This window comes from Carcharhinus amblyrhynchos, chromosome 8 (genome assembly GCF_965287045.1).
Source record: "Carcharhinus amblyrhynchos chromosome 8, sCarAmb.v2.hapA, whole genome shotgun sequence".
In the NCBI taxonomy this organism is placed as follows: domain Eukaryota; kingdom Metazoa; phylum Chordata; class Chondrichthyes; order Carcharhiniformes; family Carcharhinidae; genus Carcharhinus; species Carcharhinus amblyrhynchos.
The window spans coordinates 121,617,619-121,642,758 of record NC_137331.1 but is presented as its reverse complement, the minus strand read 5'-3'; the positions used below and the strand labels follow the sequence as shown (position 1 = coordinate 121,642,758).

Sequence of the window (25,140 nt, the reverse complement as noted above, 5' to 3'; positions counted from 1 at the left end):
GTCTCGCGATCGTTTCACCAAAAACCTCAGGTGCAGAAATCCTTCGAACCAAACACTACCACCATTAGCTTACCTTTACCACGTACAGGAGGCCATCATTGGTTTTGGGATCGGTTGTGATTTTGAAATTTCCACGATCGTTCCCTTTGATGATAGTGAAGACAGCTCTGCTAGCTTTTGTGTTTGCCAAATCCTTATCCTCTACAGGTAGTCGGAGGATCATCAGGTCACTTACCGTCTCATTGACGGCAATGGTAAACTGAAACAAGACAAACATTTATCTCATTCTATTGCAATTCTTTGAGGATGTATTGACTTTTGAATGGACCTACCTCGCATTAAGTTGATCTTTCTCTGCGCCCCAGCTATGACTGTGACACTACATTCTGCACTCTCTCCTTTCCTTCTCTATGAATGGTATGCTTTGTCTGTATAGCACGCAAGAAACAATGCTTTGCACTGTATCCCAATACACGTGACAATAATAAATCAAGAAGGAATTTCTTCACCCAGAGAGAGTGGTGAACGTGTGGAATTCACAACCACGGAGAGTATTTGAGGCCAAAACGTTGTCTGATTTCAAGAAGAAACTAGATATAGTTCTCGGGGCTAAAGGGATTGAGGGGTATTGGGGGGGGGGGGGGTGGGTGGAATATTGAATTCGATGATCAGTCCTGATCAAAAATGAATGGTGGAGCAGGCTCGAGAGGCCGAATGGCCTCTTCCTGCTTCTAGTTTGTGTTATAAACTTAGGCTCCGATTTAAGTCAACACAGTTGTTCAATCTTAATGGTGAGAACATGATCAATGATACAGTACAGTTAATATAGGTTTGAGGGGGGTAAATAAAGCAAAAAATTCAGAATTTTTGATTGGATAGTCATTGCTTAGGTCTTGGAAATAAACGTTACCGCAACTACAATGTCCTTGAGGGAAGGAAATCTGCCACCCTTACCCAGTCTGGCCTGCGTGTGACTCCAGGCCCACAGCAATACAGTTGACTCTTACATACTCTCTGAAATGGCCTAACAAACCAAACCATTCAGTTCAAGGGCAATTAGGAATGGGCACTTAATGCTGGCCCAGCCAAACATGTCCACATCCCATAAATGAATTAAAAAAAACCAAAAGGAAAACAAATGCTTTTTTGGAGGTGTGTAAAATCATGCAGGACATAGATAGGGTGAATGCACATGGCCTTTTTTCCCCCCGGGAAGGGGAATTGAAAACTAGAGGGGCATTGGTTTTAAGGTGACAGGTGGAAGATTTTTTTAAAAGAGGCCTGAGGGGTAACTTCTTCACGCAGAGTATGACGCGTGTGCGGAATGAGCCACCGGAGAAAGTGGTTGAGGCGGGTTCAATAGCAACATTTAAAAGACATTTGGATAAGTACCTGGATGGGGAAGCATTCAAGCGATATGGGCCAAAGGCCGGCAATTGGGACTAACTGAGAGGGCACCATGATTGGTATGGAAAAGTTGGGCCAAAGGGCCTGTTTCCGTGCTATATTGCTCTATGACTTATTAGGGTGGATTAGCACTGCTGCCTCACAGCGCCAGAGACCCAGGTCCAATACCAACCTCGGGTCATTGTCTGTGTGGAGTTTGCACATTCTCCCAGGGTCTGCGTGGGTTTCCTCTGGGTGCTCCGGTTTCCTCCCACAATCCAGCAGTGTGCGGGTTAAGTGGATTGGCCATTTAATTGACCCTAGTATCGTGGGATTAGCAGGGTAAAAACATGGGGTTACGGGAATAGGGCCTGGGTGGGTTGTGGTCAGTGCAGACTCAATGGGCTGAATGGCCTCTTTCTGCACTGGAGGGATTCTATCGCTCTAAGTGCTATTTGGCTGAAACTAAACTGGTTTAATGCATTTGTTAAAGTAATGGGCATTTCTGAAACGTTAAGCACCAACTTCCAACTCCAGTTTCCAAAAGTTTATACTGCGTATGTAAAGTTAATAAATATTAAATGAGAAGGTAATTCACGATAAAGTGTAGAAATGACCACATTTATCATCTTCAGGCAGTGAAAATCATAAAACATTCTAAGGACACCTCCTTAGAGCCGAGATTAAGATTTAGTCGCAGCTTCTGAAACCATCAAGGGATTTTGATGGGAATAAATCAAATGAAATTTGTCTTTAGCAGCAGGGCGCTCAGTAATCAGAGGGCACAAACTGTGCGAGATGCAGTGGGAAAGGAGGAAGTGAATTTAGTTTCATGTTACAATGCGGCATCATGGAATTCCTTACAGTGCAGAAGGAGGCCATTTGGCCCATCAAATCTGCACTGACTCTTACCCAGGCTTATCCCGTGACCTCACATATCTACCCCGCTAATTCTTTTAATTTATACATCTTTGGACACTAAGGGTCAATTTAGCACAGCCAATCCACCTAACCTGCACATCTTTGGACATAAAGGGATACCTTAGCAAGACCCAAACAACCTAACCTGCGTAGGAAGGAAGGAGGGAAACCGGAGCACCCGGAGGAAACCCAGGCAGTCACAGGGAGAATGTGCAGACCCCACACAGACAGTCACCCGAGACCAGAATTGAACTCAGGTCTCTGGTGCTGTGAGGCAGCTGTGCTGAACCACTGTGACACCCTGTAGCGTGAAAAGGCAGAGGAAGATTTAATAATAACTTTCATTTGGGGAATCGGATAACTTACTCAGGAGGATAGAAAACTACAGGGTTGTGGAGGTAGGACAGAGCAACTGGGACCAGTTGAATAGCTCTCCCCAAAGGGATAGCCCAAGAACGATGAGCTGACTGTGCTAGATCTACGCTATAAGTTTCTACGATTCCCACATCAAGCACAGAAGAACGACCACACTTTATCCAAACAAAAAAAGGGTAGGTTATTTTACGCAGACATCAGCGACTTACTTTGGAGGTCCTGAAGGTTGGAGGATTATCATTTGCATCAGTAACATGCACAAGAACAGTTGCTGTCGAAAATAAGCCGTTAACTGCCCCATCCATGTCTCGAACCTCGACGATGAGGGTGTAAGTGTCCTGTTCCTAAGAACATCGAACGTGCAAAGATAAAGCGGTGCATGCAATTTCCAAACGGCAAACTTCAAAATCACACGCGCATTTTGGTGTTTGCACAAGGCAGAACAAACCATTTGGTCTCACTGATCCTGGTCCAACTTCCAACAAGATTACAGCTGATCTACACCATTAAGAACAAAGGACAGTACAGCACAGAAACAGGCCCTTCGGCCCTCCAAGCCCGTGCCAATCCTGATGTCCTAACTAATCTAAAAAAAGACCTTCTACCCTTACTCGATCCCCTTCCCTCTATTCATGCACCCATCCAGCTGCCTCTTCAACGTTGATGTGCCTGCTTCCATCGCCTCCTCTGGCAGCACGTTCCAGGCACACACCACCCTCTGCGTGAAAAACTTCCCTCACATCTCCCTTAAAATTTCCCCCTCTCACCTCGAACCTGTGCCCCCTTGTAACTGACAACTCCACTCTGGGGAAAAAGCCTCTGACTATCCATTCCATCTTCCTGCCTTGTTCCCTTAACACCCAAAAATCTCTTGATCTCTATTACTCAATGACTGAGTTGCATGGTCCTGGAGACAGAAATTTTTCATCTCAGATCAAAATAGTTCTCCCTTTATTCTGAGGCAGTGACCTGGTGTTCTAGATTATTCAACCAGGCTGACTAATTCCTCAATCATATGTGTTTGTGTTTTAAATTTAGACATCCTAAACCCTGCTTAAGCACTGCTGGATTCCTAGAATGAACATGTTGGTGGGAAGTGAAATGATTCGAGTATATATGGATAACCATGGAAGCTTCAAGGGGATCTGGGACAGGCTGAGTGAACGGGCAAGAACATAGCAGGTGGACAATAATGTGAATCAGTGTGAAGACATTCGATGGGGTCTTTGAAGAGACTTTTAGATAAGTACATGGAACTTAGTAAGATAGAGGGTTATAGGTAAGCCTAGTAATCTCTAAGGTAGGGGCATGTTCGGCAAAACTTTGTGGGCCGAAGGACCTGTATTGTGCTGTAGTTTTTCTAAGTTTCTATATCCACTTTGGTAGAAAAAACACAGAAAGGAAGAGTATTTCTTAAATGGCGAGGAGTTGGGAAGTGCAGGTGTTCAAAGGGACCCGAGTGTCCTTGTTCACGGGCCACTGAAAGCTAACATGTAGGGTACAACAAGCAATTAGGAAGGCAAATGGAGTGTTGGCCTCCAGCATGAGGTGATCTGACTTACAGGAGTAAGGAAGTCTTGCTGTAGCTATACAGAACCTTGGTGGGACCTCACCTGGAGCACCGTGTACAGTTTTAGTCTCTTTACATAAGGTAGGACTTATCTGCCATAGGGGGGAGTGCAACTGAGGTTCACCAGGTTTGCGATTGTTCGTCCATCATCGATGAGGACCTCGACATCGTTAGTCATTTTGAGGCTGGTTGCGGTGTGTCCAAAGATGACTGATCAACCATAGAACCCTACAGTGCAGGAAGAGGCCCTTCAGCCCATCGAGTCTGCACCGAACACAATCCCAACCAGGCCCTACCCCCGTATCATACCAATAGTCCCTCTAACCTACACATCCCTGGACACTAAGGGGCAATTTCTTAGCATGGCCAATCAACCTAACCCGCACATCTTTGGACTGTGGGAGGAAACCGGAGCACCCGGAGGAAACCCACGCAGACACGAGGAGAACGTGCAAACTCCACACGGACAGTGACCCGAGCCGGGAATCGAACCCAGGACCCTGGAGCTGTGAAGCAGCAGTGCTAACCACTGTGCTACCGTGCCGCCCCAGGCCAATTCGGGCACCAGACTAATTCCTGGGATAGCAGGATTGTTTTAAAAGGGGAGTTTGAGACAACTGGGCCTGTAGGCTCCAGAGTTTCGAAGAATGAGGGGTTGACCTCATTGAAATTTTGTTTTTACAGGACGTGCTAGTGGTTTATGTAGGTCAGATAAGAACATAAGAACATAAGAAATAGGAGCAGGAGTAGGCCATCTAGCCCTTCGAGCCTGCCCCGCCATTCAATAAGATCATGGCTGATCTGTCGTGGCTCAGTTCCACTTTCCCGCCCTCTCCCCATAACCCTTAATCCCCTCTTTTATGCTTCCCCTGGCTAGTGAATCTAAAACTAGGAGACAAATCTCAGGATAAGATTGAGATGTGGAGGAATTTCTTCACTCAGGAGGGTGGTGAATCTAGAATTCTCTCCCCCAGGAGGACTGCGGAAGCTCCATCATTGAGCATGTTCGAGAGAGAAATCTGAATAACTAATGACATCCTGGGATATGGAGGCATAGCGTGGGAAATAGAGCCATGATCAAACTGAACGACGGGGCAAGCTCAAAGGGCCAAATGGCCTGCTCCTAAGAACATAAGAAATAGGAGCAGGAGTAGGCCATCTAGCCCTTCGAGCCTGCCCCGCCATTCAATAAGATCATAGCTGATCTGTCGTGGCTCAGTTCCACATTCCCGCCCTCTCCCCATAACCCTTAATCCCCTCTCTTATCAAAAACCCATCAACCCGCGTCTTAAAAATATTTAGCAAGGTAGCCTCCACCACTTCAACGGGCAGAGAATTCCAGAGATTCACCACCCTTTGAGTGAAGAAGTTCCTCCTCAACTCCGTTCTAAACCACCCCCCCTCTATCTTGAGGCTGTGCCCCCTAGTCCTATTATCCTTTCTGAGCGGGAAGAGTCTCTCCGCCTCTATCCTATCCATCCCATTCATCATCTTATACGTCTCAATGAGATCTCCCCTCATTCTTCTAAACTCTAACGAGTACAAGCCTAGTTTATTCAGCCTCTCCTCATAGCTCAACCCCCTCAACTCCGGCATCAGCCTAGTAAACCTCCTCTGCACTCCCTCCAAGGCCAAAATGTCCTTGCGTAAGTACGGCGCCCAAAACTGCACACAGTACTCCAGCTGCGGCCTCACCAATGCCCTATACAGCCGCAGCAAGACCTCCCTACTTTTATATTCAATCCCCCTCGCTATGAAGGCCAGCATCCCATTCGCCTTCCTGACCACCTGCTGCACCTGCAAGCTGGGTTTTTGCGACTCATGCACAAGGACCCCAAGGTCCCTCTGCACCGCCGCCTGCTGCAGTCTTTCGCCACGTAAGTAATAATCCTTCCTACCATTATTCCTACCAAAGTGGACCACCTCGCACTTGCCAACATTAAATTCCATTTGCCATTTCCTGGCCCATTCGCCCAGCCTATCTAGATCCTTCTGTAGACTCTCCCCACCCTCCGCACAATTTGCCTTTCCACCAATTTTGGTGTCATCAGCAAATTTCGACACCCTACACTCGGTTCCCTCCTCCAGATCATCTAAATAAATGGTAAATAGCTGAAGCCCCAGCACCGACCCCTGGGGCACTCCACTAGTCACCATCCGCCAATCCGAATACTGTTCCTATATTCCTAATCTGATACAAAATGTGCGCTTGGGAGGAACAGTTTGCTCATAGTCATATGGTTCTGAAAATTCTCCATCATTGGGGTTTTCCTGGTCTTACGTCAAGGTCTACTGAAGACCAATAGGTTGTAATCCAGGATTCCAATTAGGAGGTAGAAACCCAGAATAAATCCAATAACCTAGCTAGATATTCCATCTACGTCAATTAAAACCGAAACGTTGATTAACTATCAACGCAAACTCAGAAGCCATTGTATTGCATAGAAATATCAGCTCTCTCTCTTGAATATCAATGGATTGGGGCAATCTGAGGTTACACATCACCCAGCTGTGTCTTTCAGGTCTCACGTCGCTGACTATGCTTTAAACTGAGGACCGGCAGAAATGGGATTCCAATTTAGGAATATGTGAAGGAAGTTTACCTCTCGGTCCAGTTTATCATTCCTCGTCTTGATTTCACCCGTGGTCTCGTCAGCAGAGAAAAGCAAGCCGAATTTCGAGACCGGTTGCTGCGAGAGGATTCTGTAACGTAGGGAAGTGTGAGGGGTGTTGGGTTCATCACGGTCAGTAGCATTAAGCTTCAGGAAGATCGTACCTAAAAAGTGTAAAATTAATTGTTAGTTTCAGTAAAGACCACGCAAGGTGAACCCGGCTAATTACAGGCAGTTTCCTTTCCTGTCTGCGCGAAAGAGCAGGTTAGGAAAAAAAAGAAGGATGACAAGACACCAAACAGGGTGCCAATAGCTTACGTTCATGTCAACTACCTCTATTCACCCCATTTCTGCTAGGTTGTTAAGAGTTAGAATTAAGTCCAAGATGTCTAGTGATGTACGCTGGGGCATTTTTAGATCGAGGCCAGAATTTTCCAGCTGTTCTCCAGTCGGGCTTCTCCAGTCCCGCCGGCAGTACGACCCTGTTTTCCCACTGACACGGAGTGGCGTCACTGGAATTCCCATTGGCAGCGGCAAAACCAGAGAATCCCGCCGCTAGCAAACAACGCCGGGAACCACGCGGCTGGAGAATCTCACCCCACATTCCTGCTGCCCAAATGTGAGTTAGATATCCCAAATAGATTCAATAACCCAGCTAGATATTCCACCAATTAAACACAAAACTGTAACATTGAGTACCTATCAACGCAAACTCAGAAGCCATTGTATTGCACAGAAATGATGGCACGTTAACAGGCCAAGGGTCACATTTCTGCTCCATACAAGCCCCCCCACATCTTGGTTCATCCTTCATTCTTTTCTCCCTCGTGCACTTAAGCCAGTCGCTTACCAAAAAGTACACCAGTAGGAACGGCACAGGGCTAGTAGTATTTCCAATTATATTAATGATAATTGCAATCGAGACAGCTACAATTTAAAGGCATCGAGTCGATGCACTCTTATCCGCTCTGGAGAAAGAGCGCTCATGTTTTTAGGCAGTCTAGCCATCAACCCGAGAAGTTAACTCTGTTCCCCCCCCAGCGTCTGCAGTATTTCACAGCCCTTACCAACTGATGAACATTCAGCCACGCTTGCCGTGATCTCCGTTTCAGTAAACTGGGGGGCATTATCGTTGGCATCATTGACCTTAACAGAGAGGGGAAGAGGGTCTTCAAGATGGTAGCCCTCCTTGGTCACCGTCGATCCAACCAACTGAGGAACGGAAAACGGGGAGTGGTTACAAATTGTCGGCAACAAACGCTATTCCTTTTTCACAAGCGCGTCCAAAACAGCTGCACAGCAGAGGCAGTTTTACAAAAGGGCTGCTGTCTGAGCATTTAGGTTCCAGCGTTCTGCACCCCAGCACTTAAGCTGCAGAAGAACCAATCGGGCTGTAGAATGTTAGAGCACAGGAGAAAGCCATTCGGCCCAAGCTGTTTTTCACTATATCCCAATGCACGTGACAATAAATTAAATCAAAATCTCTCTCTCTCCTGGGAAAAGATAACGGGCCTGATTTTGCCTCCATGGCAATGGGACAAATTGAGCAGCGGTTCCTGGGAGCTAGGCTCAGCTCAACTTGGAAATCTGGTGACCAGAAGCTGGCACGTTGGCACAGTGGTTAGCACTGCTGCCTCAGAGTGCCAGGGACCCGGGCTCGATTCCCGGCTTTGGTTTGATTTATTATTGTCATGTGTATTAACATACAGTGAAAAGTATTGTTTCTTGTATGCTATACAGACAAAGCATACTGTTTATAGGGAAGGAAACAAGAGTGCAGAATTTAGTGTTACAGTCATAGCTAGCATGTAGAGAAAGATCAACTTCGTGTGAGGTAAGTCCATTCAAAAGTCTGACAGCAGCAGGGAAGAAGCTGATCTTGAATCGGCTGGTACGTGACCTCAGACCTTTGTATTTTTTTCCCCCCGACAGAAGAAGGTGGAAGAGAGAACGTCCAGAGTGCGTGAGGTCCTTAATTATGCTGGATGCTTTTCCGAGACAGTGGGAAGTCAGTGGATGGGAGGCTGGTTTGCATGAAGGATTGGACTACATTCACAGCTTGGGTCACTGTCTGTGTGGAGTCTGCACATTCTCCCCGTGTCTGCGTGGATTTCCTCCCACAGTCCGGAAGATATGCTGGTTAGGTGCATTGGCTGTGCTAAATTCTCCCTTGGCGTACCTGAACAGGTGGCGGAGTGTGGCTACTAGGTGATTTTCATAGTAACTTCATTGCAGCGTTAATGTAAGCCTACTCGTGACTAATAAATAAGCTTTACATTTTCAGCATTTGAGCACTCAAAACAGCATAGCGTAAAAGACCAAATGCCAGCAATGATGAGTACATGGGATTTAATGGGATTGAGAGTTATAGATAGGCCTGGTAGGTATGGATATGACCAGCGCAACTTGTGGGCCGAAGGGCCTGTTTGTGCTGTAGCGTTCTATGTTCTAAAATGGGATGAGATGGATCGGTGTTTCACGGCTGGCACAGACATGGTGGGCTGAAGGGCATTGCTTTGTACTGTAAGCTCTCGAGGGCAAAAGCCAGGCCGTCACCCTTGACTGATCTCAAGTCGCGACGCGACTCTCGCACTCGAGGACCTGCAGCAGAGGAAAAGGAGCATCTCTTCTGGGCTGAATCACTTTTGCAAGTACGCAATAGAACAAAAGGTCAGAGATACTTACCTCCAACACAGGATACTCTTCACGATCCACAGGCTTCTGCTGAAATATTTTCCCAGTGTGGGACTCGATACTGAAAACACCCAAGGGAGGACGATCTACTCCTTGTCCACGTAGCTGGTAGATCATGGTATAATTCTGCTGATACTCTGACTGTATCTGAAAATACGCAAAGAATTAAAAATCGATTAAACTTAAACACAGGTTGCGTTTTTCTCCCCCCTCTTTGTTTAACTGAGATTAGTTTAATTTTAACCAATATTGTAGCTTACATACAGTTTGGAGAAGCTTGGGGAAAGGTCCTTTGTAATTTTCATTGATAGAAAACGGAAGAGGTCTCCAGCGTCGTTTCTGTCGCCGCAGTACGACTGCGCGGCGGACTCGAGCGGGCCATTGTATCGACTGAAAAACATTAAGCGCAACGCAAGCAGTGTGAATTAGAACCACAGAAAATTACAGCTCAGAAACAGGCCTTTTGGCCCTTCTTGTCTGTGTCGAACCATTTTTTGCCTAGTCCCACTGGACCATATCCCTCCACACCCCTCTCATCCATCAACCCGTCCAAGTTTTACTTAAAAGTGGCCCCGCATTTACCACTTTATCCGGCAGCTCATTCCACACTCCCACCACTCTCTGCGTAAAGAAGCCCCCACCCTAATATTCCCCCCCCCACAGTGCAGAAGGAGGCCATTTGGCCCATCGGGTCTGTACCTACTCCATAAGAACATTTTACCGAGCCCCCTACCTCCCCCTCCCCCCCTCTCTCCAGGCTACCTTATTCCACCAGCCCTTTCAATGCCCTAACTCCATGCATTTACCACGGCTAATCCACCTAACCTACACACCCTTGGAAACTAAGAGGCAATTTAGCATGGCAGATAAACCCAAGCTGCACATCTTTGGACGGTGGGAGGAAACCGGAGCACCGGGACCTGGTGACGTAGTTGCAATATCACTGCACTAGTAATCCACGAAGACTAGAAACATGGGTTCAAATTGTACCAAAGCAGCTGGCTGAACTGATTAATAAAACAATACAAAGCTAGTCTTGGTAATGGTGACCCTGACACTACCAATTCTCGTTAAAAAACTCATCTGGTTTAATACTGATCTTCAGGGCAGGAATCTGTCCAACGTGATTCCAGATCCACAACAATGGGGTTGACTCTCAAGCCGCTCCTCTGAAGCAAGACTCTTCAGTTGAAGGCCGGTTAGGGATGGGCACCAAATGCTGGCCCAGTGACACCCACAAACAAAGAATGAAGAAAGAAAAATGCAGGAAACGTAACATCGATTCTCTGAGACTGGAGTTCCTTTTTCCTTATAGCAAACAGACGCTAACTGAGGGGATATCGCGTTGTTAGTGTACGCCTAAACTGGACCAGCAGATGGGCACCATGACAGCTCAGTGACTATCACTGTTTGCTGTGCAGATACATGGATTTGGGCCAGTATCTGTGGGAGTTTGCGCATTCTCCCCGTGGTTGCGTGGGTTTCCTCCGGATGCTCCAGTTTCCTCCCACACCCCAAAGATGTGCTCTTAGGCTGACTGGTGTAACAAATTGTCCCGAAATTATTCTCCCCTCAATCTGGTTTCCAATGTGGAGTGCCATAAGCATAGACTAACACGAGGGGACATAGCTTTAAATTGAGGGGTGGTAATTATAGGATGGATGTCAGAGGTAGGTTCTTTACTCAGAGGGTAGTAAGGGCGTGGAATGCCCTGCCTGCAGCAGTTGTGGACTCACCAACTTTAAGGGCATTCAAATGGTCAGTGGATAGGCATATGGATAACATTGGAATAGTTTAGGTTAGAGGGTCATTAGATTGGTTCCACTGGTCGGCGCAACATCAAGGGCCGAAGGGCCTGTACTGCGCTGTAATGTTCTATGTTCTAGACATGGGTCAAGGGTGGAAAAGGAAAAGCACATTGTTAAAATGGCGGTGCGGGCTCATTGGGCCAAAGGGCCTGTTTCCCGTGCTGTGTTGTTCTTTGTTCTTTATATACACTGACAAGGACACCAGGGGACCACCCGAGAGGATAGATGGAATTTTGACTTTTACTTCTATCCCGAGATGTGGGTGTCACGGGGGCTCAGCCAGTGCTTATTGCCAATGCTTAATTGCACTTAAGAAGGAGGAAGGGAGCTGTCATGATTCGCTGCAGTCCCTGTGGTGTAGGTACACCTACAATGCTGTTAGGGTGGGGGTTCCAGAACTTTAACCTGATGACAATAAAAGGAATGGCCAATATATTTCAAAATGAGGATGGTAAGTGATTTGGGAGGGGAACCTCCAGGTGGTGGGATTCCCAGCTATCTGCTACCCTTGTCCTTCTAGACAGTAGAGATCGTGGGTTTGGAAGGTGCTGCCCAAGGAGCTGCAGTGCACCTCGTAGATAGACGGTACACACTGCTGCCACTGATCTTCGCAGACAGAGGGAGTGAATGCTTACATAGGAGATGGGGTGTCAATAAACTTTGCCCTGGATGGTGCCAGAATTCTTAAGTGCTGTTGGAGCTGCACTTATCCAGGCAAAGAGGGAGTATTACATCACACTGCTGACTTGTGCCTTGTAGCTTTGACAGTCTTTGGACAGTAAGGAGGTAAGTTACTCCCCATGGAACCCCCCAGCTTCTGCCCTGCTCTGATAGCTATGTTATTTATGCGGCTGGTACGCTTCAGTTTCTGGTCAATGGTAACTCCCAGGATTTTGATACTGGGGAGTTAAGTGATGGCAATGCCACTGAATGTCAAGGGAAATGACCAGATTCTCTTTTGTTGGAAGAACCCGATTGAAGCAGAATGGTCCATGGCCAATGGATCTGGACAGCCCTCTACCAACACACAGTGGTCAGACTAATGCAAACCAGCCTCCCATCCACTGATTCCACCTACACTCCCCACTATGTTGAAAAAGCAGTCAGCATAATCAAGGACCCCATGCGCCCCAGAATGGTCCCATCATATATTAAGCTGTTCTCCCTTTCTGCCCTACCTGTGACAGCAACACTACATCCTGCACCCTTTCCTTCTCCTCTATGTACTCTGTGGATGGAATGTCTATGTCGCACCAAGAAACAACACTCTATTCTAATACACGTGACAACAATAAATCAAATCCAGGGTCCAAACTACATGACGTGAAAGCAGTGCAGGAATTGGGTTGCTTTCCCACGTGGTCAAGTGTGGCCAAGAAAAAAAAAAGCATTGCTTACTGTTAAACTTGGCAATGTTAAGACTTTGCTCAACTACGTTGAGAAAGCAGTCAGCATAATCAAGGATCCCACGCACCCCGGAATGGTCCCATCATATATTAAGCTGCCCTTCCTTTTTGCCCTACCTGTGACACAACGCTATATCCTGCACCCTCTCCTCTCCTTTCCTTCTCCTCTATGTACTCTATGGAAAAAATTGCCCCCTCCTGGACACTTTTGTATTTCTCCCCTCTCGCCTTAAACTTAGGCCCTCTGGTTTTAGACTCCCCTTCCTTTGGGAAAAGATCTAGGTGATCCATGCCTTTCATTATTTCATAGACCTCCAAAAGATCACCCCTCAGCCTCCTACGCTCCAGGGAAAAAAGTCCTAGTCTATCCAGCCTCTCCTTATAACTCGATCCATCAAGTCCTGGTAGCATCCCAGTAAATCTTTTCTGCACTCTTTCTAGTTTAGTAATATCCTTTCTATAATAGAGTGACTAGAACTGTACACAGTACTCCAAGTGTGGCCTTAGTAATGTTTTGTACAACTTCAGCAAGACGTCCCAACTCCTGCATTAGGTAAATCGTTACGGAAAGGGGTAAAAGAAGCAAGTTACTTACCTGTACGTGCGGTTGAATCAACAGTCGGACATGAATTGTGCATTGCATCGATGACGCTGAATCTCGCAGCTCAATGTCAAAGGTCCGCCTTGGTTCAAAGTGGAGAGCACACGTCGCAAACAAGGAACCATCAGGCTTCACACCAAAATCCGCATCACTGGTCCTGATCTGAAGAGTCTCTGTTTGGCAGCATCCTAAATTCACTGTGTAAAAAAAAAATTTAGGGCCATCAAAACATCATTTTTAATTCATTACTCATGATGCATCTAAAGGCTACACTATTGGGATCACCAATAGAGATGGGAAAGCATGAAGAAAAGATCAATAAAAAGCATTCAGGTGGAGTTCATAACATGCGCAGAGGAGATTCCCAGAAAGTAGACTGGGGCTATACTCATTGGAATTCAGGAGAATGAGGGGAGATCTTATAGAAATATATTAAGATTATGAAGGGAATAGATAAGATAGAAGCAGGGAAGTTGTTTCCACTGGCGGGTGGAAATAAGGGGGAGCAGATTTAGCACTAGGTTGAGGACGAACTTCTTCACCCAAAGGGTTGTGAATCTGTAGAATTCCCTGCCCAGTGAAGCAGTTAAGTCTACCTCGGTGAATGTTTTTAAGGCAAAGATAAATAAATTTTTGAACAGTAAAGGAATTAAGGGTTATGGTGAGCGGGCGGGCAAGTGGGGCTGAGTCCACGAAAAGATCAGCCATGATCTTACTGAATGGTGGGGCAGGCTCGAGGGGCCAGATGGCCAACTCCTGCTCCTAGTTCTTATGTAAATATGCCTTCAGTTGGTATGTCAATAACGAGCAATGCTCAGGGATGAAGAACACAGAAGGTGATCCCTTAACTTTCCAACTCGAGGTGCAAGTGCTACCCACTGAGCCATGGAAAACTCAAGGTTCACGCTTATTTGGGGAGGCAACGGTCTAGTGGTATTATAGTCTAGTGGACTATTAATCCAGAAAGTCAGCTAACGTTTTGAAACCGAGGTTCAAATCCCACCACGACAGATGGTGGAATTTGAATTCAATAAAAAATATTCGGAATTAAGAATCTAGTGATGATTCCAAAACCACTGACGATTGTCAGAAAAAACCCACCTGGAAGAGGCATTGTGGCCACATCCAGGTGGAATGGTAGAAGCCAATGAGAGATCTGAGGAGTTTCAAATTCCAAACTAATTAAGACACTTTTATCGTTTTGCCCTCCCTTCTATTTAAGGACAGTACAGTGGTTAGAACTGCTGCCTCACAGCTCCAGGAACTCAGGCTCAATTCCGACCTTGGATGACTGTGTGAAGTTTGCATGCTCTCCCCATGTCTGCATGGGTTTCCTCCGGGTGCTCCGGTTTCCTCCCATTATCCAAAGGTGTGCAGGTTAGGCAGATTAACGTTTCATAAGAACATAAGAACATAAGAAATAGGAGCAGGAGTAGGCCATCTAGCCCTTCGAGCCTGCCCCGCCATTCAATAAGATCATGGCTGATCTGAAGTGGCTCAGTTCCACTTTCCCGCTTTCTCCCCATAACCCTTAATCCCCTCTCTTATCAAAAACCCATCAACCCGCGTCTTAAAAATATTTAGCGAGGCAGACTCCACCACTTCAACGGGCAGAGAATTCCAGAGATTCACCACCCTTTGAGTGAAGAAGTTCCTCCTCAACTCCGTTCTAAACCGCCCCCCTTTTATCTTGAGGCTGTGCCCCCTAGTCCTACTGTCTTTTTTGAGCGGGAAGAGTCTCTCCACCTCTATCCTATCCATCCCATTCATCATCTTATACGTCTCAATGAGATCTCCCCTCATTCTTCTAAACTCTAACGAGTACAAGCCCAGTTTATTCAGCCTCTCCTCATAGCTCAACCCCCTCAACTCCGGTATCAGCCTAGTAAACCGTCTCTGCACTCCCTCCAAGGCCAAAATATCTTTGCCTTTAGTTTCCCTTTAGTATCGCAAGGTGTGTAGGGATTTGGGGGATTAGCCATGATAAGCGCGCGGGGTTACAGGGATAGGGCTAAGATGCTCTGTCAGAGAATTGGTGCAGACCCAATGGGCTGAGTGGTCTCCTTGTGCACTCTCAGGATTCTGTGATCGCAAGAACAACTCGTAGTCACATAGCGCCTTTTAAACACAATGAACCACTCCCAAGGAGCATTATCAAACAAAACTTGACGTCAAGCCACATAAGATGATGTTAGGACAGGTTTGGTCAAGGAGATAGGTTTTTATAAGGAGGACAGCGAGGGGTGGAGGGGGTTAGGGCAGGAATTCAAGACTTTGGGTTGCTGAAAGTACAGCTATAAGTGGTGGAGCAAAGGGAAATAGAGGTATACACAAGACATCAGTTGTATTACCTTTTGCAATCACTTGATGCTTCTTAACGTCCCCACTGCGCACAGTCACATCGACAGATTTACTGACACAAGCCTCACTAAGCCTTGTGAGCACCTAAAACAAAAACGAGATCAAATTTAGTTTCAAAATTAACTTTGCGCTCCCAAGTGAAAACATGGAGCTCAAATGAAAGGATCGGTGCACCATCGCTTTTACACTAAAATACGACCACAAATATTTAGCTTAAAAAGTGCTGAAAAATCAAACAGAAAATTCTGAAAATATGGAGCACCTGCACCCATCATTAAAAATTACTAGGGAGCAGAAGAGATTCTTACAGTAGTGATGGGAAAGCTGTAAGCGGGCCACTTTCCGCTCCTGCACCTCACTAGGTCAGAAGATTAAAAGTCAAGCTTGCTCGCTACTCATGATCAAGATTAAATACATTTAACCTACACCAAAAATTTCATAATGTGTTATAGAAAATGCTTAATCATTTATAGATCAATAGAAATAACTTCAAATCATAAAAATAAATATTGACATCAATTGGGCAGCACGGTGACACAGTGATGAGCACTGCTGCCTCACAGCGCCAGGGACTCAGGTCCGATTGTCAGCTTGGGTCACTGTCTGTGCGGAGTTTGCACATTCTTCCCGTGTCTGTGTGGGTTTCCTCTGGGTGCTCCGGTTTCCCCCCCAACAGTCCAAAGATGTGCTGGTTAGGTGGATTGGTCTTGTTGAAATTACCTGTTAATATCATGGGGACTAGCTAGGGTGATTGTGGGGATAGGGCCTGGGTGGGATTGTGGTCGGTGCAGACCTGATGGGCCAAATGGCCTCCTCCTGCACAGTAGGATTCTATGGTTCTATGACACATCAGCCCCAGAGGGAGCGCACTGCTCTCACAGTCAATGTTGTGAACAATCAGCACCCACCTCACTTCACTCACCCCTGCTTACGGGCAGAACGGTTGCACAGCAGTTAGCACTGCTGCCTCACACAGCCATGATGTGGAGATGCGGGCATTGGACTGGCGTAAACACAGTAAAAAGTCTGACAACACCAGGTTTTAGTCCAACCGATTTATTTGATAATAGACTCACACGCTTTCGGGGTTAGCCCCTTTGTCAGGTGAATGGAGAGTTCTGGCCTCAGACAGAGCATATAAAGCACAGACAGCTTACAGATTACTGATTAGAATTCAGGTCTTGAACAGCAGGTTAGGTGTAAGGATTCGCATTCTAATCAGTAATCTGTAAGCTGTCTGTGCTTTATATGCTCTGTCTGAGGCCAGAACTCTCCATTCACCTGACGAAGGGGCTAACCCCGAAAGCTTGTGAGTCTATTATCAAATAAATCGGTTGGACTAAAACCTGATGTTGTCAGACTTTTTACTGCCTCACACAGCGCCAGGGACCCTGGTTCAATTCCCCCCTTGGGTCACAGTCTATGTGGAGTTTTCTCGTTCTCCCCATCTCTGCGTGGGTTTCCTCCGGGTGCTTCGGTTTCCTCTCCCAATCCAAAGATGTGCGGGTTAGGTGGATTGGCCATGGCTAAATTGCCCCTTAGTGTCCCAAGATGTTAAGGTTAGATGGATTAGCCAGGGTAAATTGCCCCCTGATGGTCCAAAATGTGTACGTTTGGGGGAATTAATGGGGTATATATGTGGGGTTATGGGGTAGGATTGGATAAGAGTTGGTTTTGATTTATCATCACATGTATTGGTGTGCAGTGAAAAATATTGCTTCCTGTGCATTTTACAGACAAAGCCTTTCCTCCCAGTAAGCTCCTCCATTTTCTTTAGAGTAGTGGGTGCTAAGGGTACAAAGTGGGTCCTTCTGCACATGGTGGCGATGGAGGGGAGTTTGAGGTGGAGGGTGGGGGTGTTGGCAGATTACTTTGGAACAAATGGTAGGGTAAATCAGCCTGGTGTTACATTACAGCACTAAAAGTCTACTCAGTTCAAATGTCTGTGGTTTTGCTTCACAAAAGCCTCCTTGCCCTGCCTAATCAGAATGTTTTTCTACTGCGCTCTGTCTTGTGTTTACCGAACTTTCAAAGAACGAAGAAAATTACAGCACAGGAACAGGCCCTTCAGCCCTCCAAGCCTACACAGGCCATGTTGCCCGACTGAACTAAAACCCTGTACCCTTCTGGGGACCATACCCCTCCATTCCCATCCTATTTGTGTACTTGTCAAGACACCCCTTAAAAATCACTGCTGTATCCCCTTCCACTACCGCCCCCAGCAGCAAGTTCCAGGCACACACCATCCTCCGTGTAAGTCCTTCTCTGATCAGAACCTTCCACACACCTGACGGAGGAACACCGTTTCCAAAAGCTTCTAAGATTACTATCAAATAAACTGGTTGGACTCTAACCTGGTGTTGTGAGACTTCTCACTGTGTATACCCCAGTCCAACGCTGGCATCTCTACATCATAAAAAAATCTGCCCCATTCATCTCTTTTAAACCTTGCCCATCGCATCTTAAACCTGTTCCCTCTAGTAACTGACTCTTTCACCCTAGGGAAAAGCTTCTGGCTATCCACTCTGTCTATGCCTCTCATAATCTTGTAGATGTCTATCAAGTTGACCCTCCACCTCCGTCATTCCAGTGAGAACAAGCCAAGTTTCTCCAACCTCCCCTCGTAGCTGATGCCCTCCACACCAGGCAACATCCTGGTAAATCTTTCCTGTACCCTCTCCAAAGCCTCCACATCTGTCTGGTAGTGTGGCGACCGGAATTGAACACTATATTCCAAGCGCGAACACTATGTTCCTTTAACTGAATCTACGCTTGCCATTTCTGTGGCAGCGAGTTCCACATGCACAGGTTAAAGAATGTTTCTCCCAAATTCCCTACGTGGTTTATTAGTGACTATCTTCTATCATCCGGTCCTTAGTTTCCAACCACCCAACAAAAAGAATCGCGTCTACATCAACCTCACTCAGTCTTAAATATCTCAATCGAGTCACTCCCCAGATAGAAGTGCGCACATTTGCTATGTGGATTCTTCGTCACAAACTACATTTTCCCTCATTGGGCGTCCTGTGCATACATCTGCAAACTTTCTATTTCATTCCACCCCCATATTTCACCTCTTTAAATGTTTGCACCTTTGTTCAGTGCAGGACATTCCCATTTTATTTAAATTATTTAATTAATTTGGGGAAACCTTCTCTGCATCTCACTCAGCTGTTTTCACTCTCTCTCATTTCAGCACGACGCAATCACCCCACAGTCCGTTCTAAGCCACGTTTACAACTGTCTCATGTTCAACTCAAAACACTAATTTTTCCTCATGCTCGAGCATTGCTGAAGATTAAGAAACATGCTACCAAAACTTTTCATCTTGCACTCAGCAGGACAACTTGCAAGATAAACCAACAGTAAAGGGGGCAATAATATGTACTTCATAGAATTCAGTGCAGAAGGAAGCCATTCTGCCCATCGAGCCTGAATCGACAACAATCCCATCCAGGTCCATAACCCATGAGGTTTTTACCCTAGCTAGTCCCCTGACACTAAGTGACAATTTATCATGGCCAGTCAGCTTGACTTGAACATCTTTGGACTGTGGGAGGAAACAGGAGCACCCGGAGGAAACCCACGCAGACACAGGGAGAACGTGCAAGCTCAACACAGACAGTGACCCAAGCCAGGAATCGAACCTGGCGCTGAGAGGCAGCAGTGCAAACCACTGTGCCACCTGTTGGAACATGAAAAATATATTACGATCTTTCTGCAACACCACTCCAGTTTATTGACATTAAAATAATGCACTCTACTTATGGACAAATTTTTCATCTCTCTCACTTTTTCACCAGTTGAAACTAAAGAGGTTCTTTTTCTGGAATTTATATATTTAATATTCTACAAGAAGTCAGCTTCTTTTTAAGCAAACAGTTTTCAAGAAGGCCTCTAAAACAGACAATAGGTTAACAAAATGGTTCTGTGGATGAGATGCCACAGTTATGCAGGTTGAATGGAAAAGCTCGGGTTTTTTATTAAGAAAAGAGAAGGCTAATAGGAGATTTGACAAAACTGATAAATCATAGAGTCTCAAGTGAAGTACGTAGACACGTTCTTCCAGTTTGGCTTGTTGGCATGTTGCATTAAATAAGGACAGATCTCAAATTAAAAGAATTTGTGAGAAAATTGGCATGAACACTTAGTGTCTGAGCTCTGCATCGGAGCAGGAGGTAAGACCACAAGACACAAGGGCAGAATTAGGCCACTCAGCCCATGGAGCCTGCACCGCTATTCAATCATAGGTGGTTCTCCCCATGGGAGAGAGAGCGGCAAGCACGCTGAATCACAGAGATAGGGCAGCGGGAAGACACTGGGTGGGATGCTCTTCCGGAGAATAGGTGGAGACTCAATGGGCTGGATGGCCGCTTTCTGCACCGCAAGGAACTTTATTCAATTAGAACTCTCCCATGGGCACAGGAAATCTGGGACATCGTTCCCCAAAAAGGCTGCCAGTGCAGGACCAATTGAAATCAATAGACAATCACTCATTGCATCGAGCAAGAAAAATAAAATCCGAGTAATTTAGTTGGAGGTACAGATTTTTAAAAATGCATCCTTGGATGGGGTTATGACTTTAAATTCCAGATTTTTTATTGAATTCAAATTCCACCATCTACCACGGAGGGGTTTAAACCCGGATCCACAGAGCATCTCCCTGAGTCATTGGATTACCAGCCCAGTGACAATACCACTCTGCCACTGCCAGCCAGTCAAATTTAAATGATAGAACACGTTCACGGAACTAAATGGACTAATCTTGTTCCCTATTTAGCTTACCCAAAGAACACCCGCATAGTAGTCTTCAAGTTGGCAACATCTCAAGTGCAATTAGGGCATGACAAACAAATGTTCATCCATGGGAGACAAGCCGTAGGCAGATTAGACACCGAAATGGTACGTGCTGTCTGTGCACAGTGACCCGAGGCCGGAACTGAACCGTGGCACTGTGAGGCAGCAGTGCTAACCACCACAACTTCCGCCCAATCCCCATATCCCCTGGAAGGCCAGGGCCTGAATTCTACCACCTCGCACCCGCCCTCCCGACCTCGGAATCGGAACGGGCGAGGGTCCGGCAACGGAAATCTCCACTGACCTCGGGTGAGAACTTCTGATCTTGCCCAAGCCCGCAAAAATCCCACCCAGATCGGTAAACAAATGATACAAGCACAAAGCTCAGCGCAAACAAGAAACCTATTTTTTTTTCAGAAATGGGGCAATTTAAAAAGCTATCGGCTTTTGCTGTCAACGTGAGGAAATCGCAGCAACATCTCAAATTATCTGTATTTTTCAAAGAAGTGAAATTTACTGCTGCTGCCTGGTCAAAACGCATTCAGAAAAGTTAAATAAAAGGATGATTAAACAAGAATTTGGAACATTGCAAACCTCAGTAACATACCATTAAGTAAAGCAGCCCTCAACTCTTACAAGCCACACTAATGACAGACTGCTGGAGGGATGTATGTACATACGCATGCAGCAAGTAACAAGGCAACAAAACATAAATACACAAAATACATTCCCTCCCTCATGGATGTCAGTGAACCAGATGGGCTTTTAGAGTTTTAAAGCTTAAATAAAGTATTATTAGCAACTGCGAGGCTTACATTCACACTGCAATGAAACTACTGTGAAAATCCCCTAGTTGCCACACTCCAGACACATGGAGGGAGAATTTAGCATGGCCAGTGCACCTAGCCAGCAAGCAGTACAGCTGGTCGTGAATGTAGCCCAATCCATCACGCAAACCAGCCTCCCATCCATTGATTCTGACTGTATTTCCCGCTGCCTTGGAAAAGCAGCTGGCATAATCGAGGGCCCCACGCACCCCATTCATATTCTCTTCCGCCTTCTTCCATTAGGAGAAGATACAAAAGCCTGAGGACACTTACCAACCGACTCAAAAAGAGCGTCTTCCCTGCTGCCATCAAGCTTTTGAATGGACCTACCTCACGTTAAGTTGGTCTTTCTCTACACCCTAGCTATGACTGTAATGCTACATTCTGCACTCTCTCGTTTCCTTCTCCATGAACAGTAATGCTGTACTGTATAGTGCACAGGAAACAATACTTTTCACTGTATACTGCCTTATGTAACAATAAATCAAATCAAAAATTTTTCAGACTGCGGGAGGAAACTGGAGCACCCAGAGGAAGCCCACGCAGACACTGGGAGAGTCCGTACAGACTGTGACCCGAGCCAGGAATCAAACATGGGTCCCTGGCACTGTGATACAGCGGTGCTAACCACTGTGCAACCGTTCAACAATGATAATTTCATGGTCTCCATCACTGAGCTTTATATTCCAGATTTACTAGTTGAATTTAATTTCCACTATTACTACAGTGGGATTTGAACCCATATCCTGTTAGCCTAGGCCTCAGGCTTACTAGCGCAATGACATTATCACTACCCCATCATTTCCCCATTGGCCTACATAATAAAGCCTCATGAGAATGTTCCACAGGTAAAGAATGAGATACAAGTTCAGGGTGCTGTTTCTTAAATTTCAGGAAATTATTGCTAAAACTTTGCTTAAAAATCCAACAGTTTATAATCCAAGTCAAACGAAACAGTAAAAAGAAATTACACATTTACTGCCAGCAGAAAACACTTAATCTAGATTGTGCAATAATTTTAAATATTTCACTGTCGTAGTTAAAGGGGGAAATGGACAAACTCATAAATGTTGGAAAAATCCATCTGGTTCACTAATGCCCTTTAGGGAAGGAAATCTGCCATCCTTACCTGGTTTGGCCTATGTGTGACTCCAGACCCACAGAAATGTGGTTGACTCTTAAAATTGAGGGGCGGCACAGTGGTTAGCACTGCTGCTTCACAATGCCAGGGTTCAGAGTTCAATTCTGGCGTTGTGTGCGTGCGTGTGTGTTTTGTCTGGGTGCTCAGGCATCCCCCCCACAGTTAGGTGGATTGGCCATGTTAAATTGCCCCTCAGCGTACAAAGATGTGCAGGATAGGTGGATCAGCTGTGCTAAACTGCCCCTTAGTGTCGGGGGGTTAGCAGGCTAAATATGAAGGGTTATGGGGATAGTGTCGGGGGGATTAGCAGGGTAAGTACAGAGGGTTATGGGGATAGTGTCGGGGGGGTTAGCAGGGTAAGTACGGAGGGTTATGGGGATAGGGCCTGAGTGGGATTTTGCTGCTGCAGACTTGACGGTGCAGAAGAGGCCATTCGGCCTGTCGGGATTCTATGATTCTGCCTTTTTCAGGACTCGCAAAACTAAAAAGTTTAAGCTGCAGTGAAATATGCTAGAATTACTTCTCGATCGAAACTACTAACTAAAAGTTCATACAAAGACTCCCCTGGCCCCGCAGGGTCTAGGGATTGCAGTTGGGGAGTGCCACATCAGGAAACGCTGGTGAATTCTCAGAGGAAGTTTCCCTGGTGCAAGGACCAGATCTGTTGGCCGCACCGTGGAGACAGGGAGCTCATTAAAGTGAGTAAGGAAGCATTTATCTCCCATTCCCTCCACCTCCCCAAACCATGTGCAGGCCATCTGCTCAATATAGGTAACCCCAATTCACACTATCAGAAAATTCAGTTACATATGGAGAAAAAAAAAGGACTAATGTCATAGCAGCCCGACACTGCAGGTGGAGGCCATTCAGCCCATCTGCACTGACCACAATCCCACCCAGGCCTTATTCCCCTAATCCCACATATTTACCACTGCTGATCCGCCTGACATGAGAGTCAATTTATCATGGCCAACCAACCTAACCCACCCACCTTTGGACTGTGGGAGGAAACCGGAGCACCCAAAGGAAACCCACGCAGACACGGGGAGAACATGCAGTCATCCAGACAGTAACCCGAGGCTGGAATCGAACCAAGGTCCTGGCACTGTGAGGCAGCAGTACGAACCACTGAGCCACCCCAAGCAAGAGGAATAGGGGGAAAACATAGAAAGGCCCCTCAGTCCATTAAGCATGCTCTGCCATTCAACATGATCATGGCTGATCATCCACATTAATGCCTTTTACCCCCCACACCATCCCCATTTCCCTTTATGTCATTCACAGATTGCCAAATACCAGTCTCTGCTTTAGACATACTCAATGCTTCAATCCACAGCCTTCTGGAGGTGGAGAATTCCCAAGACTCTCAGTAAAAATATTTCTCATCTTGACCCTAATGTATTCCCCCTTATTTTGAAATTGTCTCTTCCCAGTTCTGGATTCCCCAACCAGGGGCACGGCTTCGTCTACATCTACCCTGTCCATGTACATGCAGGCTTCAATCAGATCGCCTCTCAAAAGAGGACACAGGCCCAGTTTGCCCAATCTCTTTTCACAGGACAGTCCCGCCATCCCTGCACAAAGAACAGTACAGCACAAGAACAGGCCCTTCAGTCTCCCAAGCCTGCTCCGACCATGATGCCGAGTCCATATCCTTCCATTTCCATCCTTTTCACGTAACTGTCCAGATGCCCCTTAAACCCTGCGATCGTACCTGCTCCCACCTCCCTGGGCAGCGCGATCCAGACATTCACCACCCTCTGTGTAAAAACATTTGCCTCGCACATCTCCTCTAAACCTTTCCCTACGTACTTGAGTTTTCCACCCTGGGAAAGAGCATCTAAGTATCCATTCTGTCCGTAATCTTGCGAACTTCTATCAGCTTGCCCCTCAACCTCTGTCGTTCCAGTGAGAAGTCTGGTGAACACCCTCTAATGTCCTTGCCAAAGTCAAGAAACCAGAACTGCACACAGTACTCCAGCTATGGACTAACCACGGTTCTACGCAATTTCCAAGAACAAAAGCAGTACGTCAGATGCACAGATACAAAGACAAGTTAACTGTAATTTTAGCCATCCAGTTAATAACTCCAATGCTTATACAATCAAATTAATCATTCGCTTCACAAGAAAACCCAACTATTAATACCTACTAATATTAAAAGGAGCTAAATGCCTGGTTTAAAACAGTAACCAGGGCAGAAACTAGAATAAGTTATAAAAAAAAAATTCCTTGCAATTCAGAGAATAAAAATCAGCTTTTTTTCAAAAATTAAATTCAAATTACTCCCGCTTTCTTTCACAAACCGATGAGAAGAAAAGCTGATATCGTGGCAATGTTACAGTAGTTGCAAATTTTATTGTAGAAAGACAAAAATTACATCCTGTGCTCAATGTTATTTCCAAACAGGCATCATCTGCTCCTGGGCCTGGCAAAACGCGCCATTTACTGGTCCAGACAGCGGGCAATCGAGGGGGCCATCCGTCCTGACTGTCTGCCCCTCTACCGCGGCTACGCTCGCGGCCAGGTGTCCCTGGAGAGGGAGCATGCGGTGTCCACAGGCGCAACTGACGGCTTCCGCGCCCGTTGGGCACCGCAGGGGCTGGGGTGCAATACTGACCCCGATAATCAGATTTTAATT

The 25,140-nt window shown here is 46.2% G+C and overlaps 1 protein-coding gene across 1 annotated transcript in view; it reads right to left on the bottom strand.

Moving 5' to 3' along the window:
- LOC145346404 (desmocollin-3-like) overlaps positions 1 to 24,071 on the bottom strand; it is a 45,921-nt gene extending 21,850 nt beyond the window's left edge. Inside the window, exons 1-9 of the mRNA XM_080193557.1 lie at positions 23,976 to 24,071; positions 15,725 to 15,818; positions 13,368 to 13,570; positions 9,823 to 9,948; positions 9,550 to 9,705; positions 7,932 to 8,076; positions 6,856 to 7,028; positions 2,892 to 3,026; positions 74 to 259 (exon numbers count right to left, since the gene is read on the bottom strand). Coding sequence (XP_080049683.1) covers positions 74 to 259; positions 2,892 to 3,026; positions 6,856 to 7,028; positions 7,932 to 8,076; positions 9,550 to 9,705; positions 9,823 to 9,948; positions 13,368 to 13,570; positions 15,725 to 15,818; positions 23,976 to 24,071 — 1,314 coding nt within the window. The remainder of the gene's footprint in view (positions 1 to 73; positions 260 to 2,891; positions 3,027 to 6,855; positions 7,029 to 7,931; positions 8,077 to 9,549; positions 9,706 to 9,822; positions 9,949 to 13,367; positions 13,571 to 15,724; positions 15,819 to 23,975) is intronic.
- Positions 24,072 to 25,140: the final 1,069 nt, after the last annotated feature.